General features: G+C 52.4%; 1 protein-coding gene across 1 annotated transcript; it reads left to right on the top strand.

The window, feature by feature from the left end:
* Positions 1 to 3,081: 3,081 nt before the first annotated feature.
* ARL4C (ADP ribosylation factor like GTPase 4C) lies at positions 3,082 to 7,538 on the top strand. Its single transcript, XM_054986289.1, has one exon. The coding sequence runs from the start codon at positions 3,360 to 3,362 to the stop codon at positions 3,936 to 3,938; it is 579 nt and encodes a 192-aa protein (XP_054842264.1). The 5' UTR covers positions 3,082 to 3,359; the 3' UTR covers positions 3,939 to 7,538.
* Positions 7,539 to 7,748: the final 210 nt, after the last annotated feature.

Genomic DNA, 7,748 nt, shown 5'->3' with positions numbered 1-7,748 from the left:
AGGACTAGGGTGGGCAGATAAGAGAAAGGTAGTTTGGTGAATGGGAAGGGGAAAAGAAGATACTTTTAAACTATTGGCTTGTCTCCTGGAGCCTAAACGGTCAACAAAAAGACCCTCTGTGCCATTATAGTAACTGAAAGACTTATTGGCCACCTGTTTTAGTTAGGACCACCTGAAAGAGAGACTGCTGTATATTGACATGCCCTGCTGTTCACAGGTAAAGAAAATGTGTATGTTTTGCACAGAGAGAGAGAGGGAGGGAGGGAGGGAGAGGGAGAGGGAGAGAGAGAGGTGTCTATTTTTAAGCAACACTGAAGTTTGTCGGTAAGAGGAAGCTAAACTGTGCCCCCTCCTATACTTCACCTAACTGCATTCCTCCGCTGAAAGCATTTGTTTGCAACCGGGGCGGGAAAAGCATGCCCCAGGCATTAGAAGGCCACAAGGTAAAGTGTGGGAGGCAGCAGAGAGCAGAGTCCCCCTTTCCTAAGCATATGTTTGCTTGTTGTCTTAAAATAGTCCCTCACCAGCTTCCTTTATATTTTTTTACAAGTGGGATCCTCAGGGAGGAAGGGGTCTTTTGTTGTAAAAATCCATGTGGACAAGCTGCCCCTCTGACTGAAAGTTTTTTCTCAGTATCATGAGGTACTTTTTAAGCATTTTCAACTACTTGAGGCTAATTGTTCCTCAGGGAATGCAAAAGAGTGGGCCTGTGCTATACAGCCCCCATTTCTGATGGAAAACTCCATAGAGCCACGATCTGAGCTCCATCGCCTCTAAGAGGTCAGGTCAGGTTCAAAGTACCTTCATCTTCTCGTGGCTAGGGGTGTGCAATTCGGGTTTCGGAAACCTGAAAGAAACCCAAAACAAACTTGTTTCGGGTTGTTTCAGGTTATCCAAAACGTTTTGGGAAACCCGAAACGTTTCGGGTTAATCGAAAGAAAATAACCCGAAACGTTTCGGGTTGTTTCGGGTTTTTCAAGGGGAAAATGCCTCCGTCTTCCCGGACGCCTGAGGGAGGCATTTTCCCACCGAATCATCCCAAAATTGGTGGGGACCTTCCTCTAACCCCTCTCTAACAACCCCCCCAAGTTTCAGACCAATTGGACTTTGGGGGGCCATGTTATGGCCCCCCAAACCAGGTCCCCCTATCCTCGCATAAGAAAGGGAAGGGTGAGCATATTGTTAGCTTGCTGCTGCTCATCTTCTTCTTCATTATTTCCTATGGGGAAAAATGAAGAGGCAAGCTTCCTTTGCCAGGGGTGGCATTTTGCATGTAAAATGCCCCCCAACCCACTGGGGCCCTTCTCCCACCCTTCCTCCCACCCCCCCACCAAGGCACAGCCTGCTCCCACTTGGGGGGGGCATTTCATGGCCTCCCCAAGTAGGTGCTCTTTTCTCTACTACTTACAGCTGGGGGAGGATTGTCTTGCCAGGGGTGGCATTTTGCATGCAAAATGCCCCCCAACCCTCAGGGGCCCTTCTCCCACCCTTCCTCCCACCCCCCACCAAGGCACAGCCTGCTCCCACTTGGGGGGGGGGCATTTCATGGCCTCCCCAAATAGGTGCTCTTTTCTCTACTACTTACAGCTGGGGGAGGCTTGTCTTGCCAGGGGTGGCATTTTGCATGCAAAATGCCCCCCAACCCTCAGGGGCCCTTCTCCCACCCTTCCTCCCACCCCCACCAAGGCACAGCCTGCTCCCACTTGGGGGGGCCATTTCATGGCCTCCCCAAGTAGGTGCTCTTTTCTCTACTACTTACAGCTGGGGGAGGCTTGTCTTGTCAGGGTTGGCATTTTGCATGCAAAATGCCCCCCAACCCTCAGGGGCCCTTCTCCCACCTCTACTCCCACCCCCCACCAAGGCTCAGCCTGCTCCCACTTGGGGGGGGCATTTCTTGGCCTCCCCAAGTAGGTGCTCTCAGCCCCCAAAGTCCACCTCCTACAGCCCCACACAAACCCAATTCCCGCCCAGCTGCCACACACAGACCGAAATCCCCACATTAGCCCCTCACAGACCCAAATCCACCCCCAGCAGCCCCACACCCATAACCCCAGGAACAGGCTGGCAAAGGCCAGCCCTCTCCCTTTGTTCCCTATGCTGGAGAGAGAGAGAGAGAGAGAGAGAGAGAGAGAGAGAGAGAGAGAGAGAGAGAGAGAGAGAGAGAGAGAGTGTGTGTGGGGGGTGGGTGGGTGGGGGGGGGGATTCCAGGAACTTTGCATAACTTCCAGGAACACTGTTTTCTATATAGTTTAATCCCATTGCCAGGGCAACCATTCCACTCTTTGGGCTACCATTGTGGACCCAGGGACTGTCATCCCAGAGCTACATGAGACCTTCCAGGGTCTCTCTTTTACTCCTAGGAGCCAACTTTCTGCTCTCACAATAGTCCCTGGACCACCCTTCCACTCTCCCGGCTCTCCTTTCAGCCCAAAGGGATCCCACTTATTCTACCGCCGGAGACCCCATATCATGTCAGTCCTAGGGACCCTATTAAGGGTTGCCAACCTCCAGGTGGGATCTCCAGACTGCAGAGATCAGCTCCCCTGAAGCAAACAGCAGCTTGGGGGTGGGTGGGGGGGGGGGGTGGAGGCTCTAAGACATCATACTCCAGTGAGGTCCTTTCCGAAATTTCCCGGAACTTCCCAACCCGGAGTTGAACTGAAATCCTGCCCTCAAGTCATAGTGGACTTATGGCTACCCCTGGTGGGGTTTTCGTGGCGAGAGACTAAGGGAGGTGGTTTGCCATTGCCTGCCTGGTTGGCAACGCTCCTTTGCGCCCTTCCATGATTTCCCTCCGTCCCTCGCCCGTGACAATCGCCCCTCTGCGGCACTTCGCCAGTCGAGCCGTTTGGCGCTCTGAGCGCGGCAATTGTTTCCAGCGGGCATCCCCTGCAGCCCGTCGCTTTCGGCCGCGCGGGGCTGGGGCGCGCAGACCGGCGGGCCGCTCCAGGCCGACCTCTCCAGGCGGGCGCGGCGGAAGGGGGCCGGCCCTGGGAGCGCGCGGGGCCCGGCCAGGCTCCTCCCTTGGCGAGCGGCGGCGCGCACGGAGGAGGGGAGGCCAGGCGGCCCTTGATGGATTGAGCCGCAGTCGCTGGCGGGCGAGGTGCGAGCCGGGCTGCCGGGCCGGGCGATGCAGGGGGGGCGGCTGCAGGCCGGGCCCGCCGCCGCTGGAGGCAGCTGAGCCAGGGAGGGGCGCGCCGAGCCGAGCCGGCTTTGTCCGCAGCCCGGGGAGGGCGTTGCGCGCGGCTCTCCCGCTCCTCTCCGGCGGCGCGGAGCGGCGCGGCGCATCGCGCCGGCATGGCTGGCGGCGGCTTCCGGGCGTGCTGATCGCCGGGTCGGGGCCGGGCCCCCTTGGCGCCATGGGGAACATCTCGTCCAACATCTCGGCCTTCCAGTCGCTGCACATCGTCATGCTGGGCTTGGACTCGGCCGGCAAGACGACGGTGCTGTACCGGCTCAAGTTCAACGAGTTCGTCAACACGGTGCCCACCATCGGCTTCAACACGGAGAAGATCCGGCTGAGCAACGGCTCGGCCAAGGGCATCAGCTGCCACTTCTGGGACGTGGGCGGCCAGGAGAAGCTGCGCCCGCTCTGGAAGTCCTACAGCCGCTGCACCGACGGCATCATCTACGTGGTGGACTCGGTGGACGTGGACCGCCTGGAGGAGGCCAAGACGGAGCTGCACAAAGTCACCAAGTTCGCCGAGAACCAGGGCACGCCCCTGCTGGTCATCGCCAACAAGCAGGACCTGCCCCGCTCCCTGCCGGTGGCCGACATCGAGAAGCAGCTGGCCCTCCACGAGCTCAGCCCGGCCACCGCCTACCACGTCCAGCCGGCCTGCGCCATCATCGGCGAGGGCCTCACCGAGGGCATGGACCGCCTCTACGAGATGATCCTCAAGCGCAGGAAGAGCCTCAAGCAAAAGAAGAAGCGGTAGGCCGGCCCGGACTGCCCCGGACGCTGCTCCGACCTCCCGACTCTCCGCAGCTGGGGGGGGGGGGCGGGAAGTGCCGTCAAGTCATAGCCGACTCACGGCGACACCCCCCCTGCTGGTGGTTCGCCATTGCCTGCCGCTGCATCGCCACCCCGGCCCTGCTTGGCGGCCTCCCATCCAAGTGCTAACGGAGGCGGACCCTGCTTAGCTTCCGAGATCGGGCTGGTCTGAACTAGCCTTTGAAAGCTTCTACCCTGAAAAGCTGGTTGGTCTCTAAGGTGCCCCTGGACTCCCCTCCTGCTCCTCTCTGCGGCATCCCACAGCAGACGGGGGCATATTGTGCTGGCTGGTGCTTGGGAGGCAGGGCAGATGAGCCCCCCAGTCACTGAGCCAGAGGAGAAAACCTCCCCTGGACAATCGTGTTCTTTCTAGCAGGGCTAGAAGCAGGGCAGGGGTGGGCTGTTTCTCCCGGCTGCTGCAGCTGCAGTGGAACGATACACCTTATTGCTTCTTTCCCTTCCCCATCCCTCTGGAAGATTTCCTTTGAAACAGAAATGGGAGGCGAAAAACCGGGATTGTCATAACAGGGCCGGACTCTGTTGCCGCTGGAGAAAGGTTTGCGCTCCCATCTGGGTACCGAGGCCACGTGTGCATGAAGAGCCAGACTTGAAAAATATTGCTTGAGTGGGATGGAGGAAATAGATGCTGTGGGGGTGGGTGGGGGGTCCTGATACATAAAAGACGTTGCTTGGCTTATGGCTCTTTGTTGGAAGATGGAGAAAGGGTTTCCTACGAAGGCGGGCGTCCAAGATCTCCCAGGCGTTTAGGGGCCAGCCAATCAGCAAAACGCCTGGAAGCGGTGAATGGGGGGACGCAGTGGTTCGTGTGCTCGGAAGGAAGCCTCCCCTTTCATTTCAGTGGGACGTGGAGATCGCCCCTCCCACCAATGGTGCCAGAAGGCGGGGGGGGGGGAGTTTTCCTTTGGAAGGCAGATGGGCATCCTGTATATGGCACCCATGAATTCCTAGACGGAAAGAGAATTCTGTATCTTAATTGTGTGTGATGTGAGCGGCTGGTTTGGTGGGAAGCCAGCTGCTGCCTGGTGCTTCATTCTAAGCATTCTGCAGGGAGATCTTCTTCTCTCTTCTTGGCAAGTCCTCACACTGTAGCAATAACCAGGAAAATCGTCTTATACCTACTCAGTGAAACATCAAACATGGTGTCGTCTCCCCCCCCCCCCCCAACACACACACACATCGGATTGAAAGAGGTAGAGCTGCATTTCAGTTTCTTACTCATATCCTGTCCTGGTTGCTTTCGTGAGCTAGAGGAGCAAAAATGAAAACCACGGTGGGGTGTGGGGGGAGGTAAAATTCAGCTGAGCTGGTGAGTATACAGAAAGATTCTGAGTCAAGTGAAAAATAGTTGGGTGCAAATTGCTGCTTCTCCAAACTATCAAGTATTTCACTGCCTTCTCTCCCCCCCCCACCCCCAAATCATGTTCTTTTGAATCTGTGGTTCAGAGCTGTGGCAGCTGAGGGTAAAGAAAAAGGGAGCTGTAATCCAGCAGCCCAGTGGAACCTTAAAAGCCAAAAACATTTATTCCATGAGTTTTCACGAGTGAGAGCTCTCTCCTTCAGATGATGCGAAGGGGAAATAGTTCTCCACATTTTTATAAGAAAAGTTACAAAATGGGAAAGGAGGGAGGCTGGAATAGATGTGGTTAGTCTTTAAGTTGCCACTGGTCTGCTGATTTATTTTGCTTCAATAGACTAATATGGCTACCTCTCTGAAGATGTAATCCACCATTGCAAAACTTGATTTTGGAAGTGTTGGAGAAAGCTGGCATCCTCAGCAGAAATCCTGTATGCAGGATCCTTGCTTGGAAGCAAGCCAAATTAAATTCAGTAGGATGTAGTTCTGAATAAGCATGTATAGGATCAGGTTGTAAGGATGAAGCCCTATGCGCACTTATTCCTAAGAGTGCACTTCATTGAGTTTGTGGTCTGAACGACTATACTTACTGATCAGGCTACACAGCCAATGACAGTATGGATTGCGTTTCAGTAGGAAATAACCTTTTCTCCAACAATTGTTACAGTCTCTGTAAATGAAAGTTAATTTAAAGGAGGAAGCATGTGCCTGCCACGGAAGTGTTGCATCTGCGACTCTTAATTTCTGGAGCCTGGAAAACCAACTTCCTACTTAAGGATGTTTCAAAAGTAGCAACAGAATAAGATTAATTTGATACAAGGAGAAGGAGAGGAAGAAACCAACCCCCCCCCCCACACACACACAACTGATTTTCCCATTCAGCAATGAGTTCTCCCAGTGAATTTTTATGGAAATCGATATCCAGTAAGAGACGCCAACTTTTTTCCGGCAGTTTCCCTGTGCCAATAAATAGCTCTGCAATAGCAAATACTCAGAAAGTAATTTTTTTCCCATTGCTGTATTGGGGGAGAGGGGTCAGGAAAAGCTTTACCTGCTGAATATTTGCCTGTTCTCTAGTTGTTAAAGGCACAAGAGCCCTGCCAGATAAAAAGATGACAGTAGCCTGCAACTGAAAGTATTCACGTGCCGAAGCTTAAAGATTTCTGTGTACATGAGTGGAGAGACGAGTTCAGTGACTGGGCTGGTCCCGTAGGATTGTGTGTTCTTTTTTTTTTTATTGTTTGTTCCACCCAACTCTCTCCAGCACATTTGTTACCCCATGACTGAGAGAGAATGTATTTATTTTGACACACTGTTTTAAGCCAAATGCTGTAATTTTTTTAAACACTGTTAAGGAGCGAGAAAATACGGTCGGGATCAAACTCCATCATACCATAAAGCGAGTGTCTGTCTGGATTTTTAAAAAAATCAACACAAACTGGTTTCTTGCAAGCATTAGAAACAAATGCTGCCGGAGGCCAAGTTGCATAGGTGCTACGTGAGTGGAGGGGAGGTTCTCACAAGCCCCGTCCAGCAATATAAGGTATTAAATATGCCTGTCTCTCTCTTAGACCAACTTCAGATGGCCTGGAAATTTGTGAGCTTTTGAGTGACACAGAACTCTTAATCAGGCAAAATTGAAGGGATGTGGATCGATGACACTTATATACCCCATTATTTTTGCTTGATAAAAATTCTGTGCAACACTGGAAGATTTCTCATACTTTCTGGGACCCACGTAGTAACTCTCTGTTTCGCCTACAGCAAAGCATTTAAGCATATCCCTTGCCTGTTAGGGTATGTACATGTGCTTAATGTTTAAGATTACATTTTCAGTAACAGATACGTAAAGACAAGGTTGAATATCAAATCCATGGCTGTGGATTCCTTTGTAGCACCAATTTTTCTTGGTGCAGAAGAGCAACCTACCATCTTTACTCACCCAAAAGCAATTCTGACCAGCTTCTTCCTTAATGTATTATTCAGTCAAAGGGAGAACTGGCAAAAAAGGGTGGCTAAAGTGTTTCCATCAAAGCTTTATGAGTGACCCACTCCCAGGTATTTTGTCTTCTTCAAATGATTTGAAGATTTTTACCAGATGTTTCCAGATGCCTATCACATTTCAAGATGTTTCTTTCCACAATGCGCCAATTAAAAGTATTCAATTCAAGCAAACCGAGTGTTGCGTTTTCATTTCACGCTGTGCTTTTAGCCCTTCAATCTTTCTCTTTTTCCCCTCCTCCTTCACATACAGGCATAAGTTTGTGAAGTTATTTATGCAACAAAGAATTTGGGGGAGGAATCTTAAACATTATAATCTTCCCGTCAAAGTTCAGGAGTGAAGGGCTGGTGCACTGCTTCAGCTTTATGAATATCACT

The sequence above is a fragment of the Eublepharis macularius genome, chromosome 1 (genome assembly GCF_028583425.1).
Source record: "Eublepharis macularius isolate TG4126 chromosome 1, MPM_Emac_v1.0, whole genome shotgun sequence".
Lineage (NCBI taxonomy): Eukaryota > Metazoa > Chordata > Lepidosauria > Squamata > Eublepharidae > Eublepharis > Eublepharis macularius.
The sequence above is the reverse complement of the archived record's forward strand: the minus strand, read 5'-3'. Positions and strand labels throughout refer to the sequence as shown.

Bases quoted from the DNA above. Each gene is read 5' to 3' on its own strand.
- ARL4C (XM_054986289.1), top strand. From the start codon at position 3,360: ATGGGGAACATCTCGTCCAACATCTCGGCCTTCCAGTCGCTGCACATC.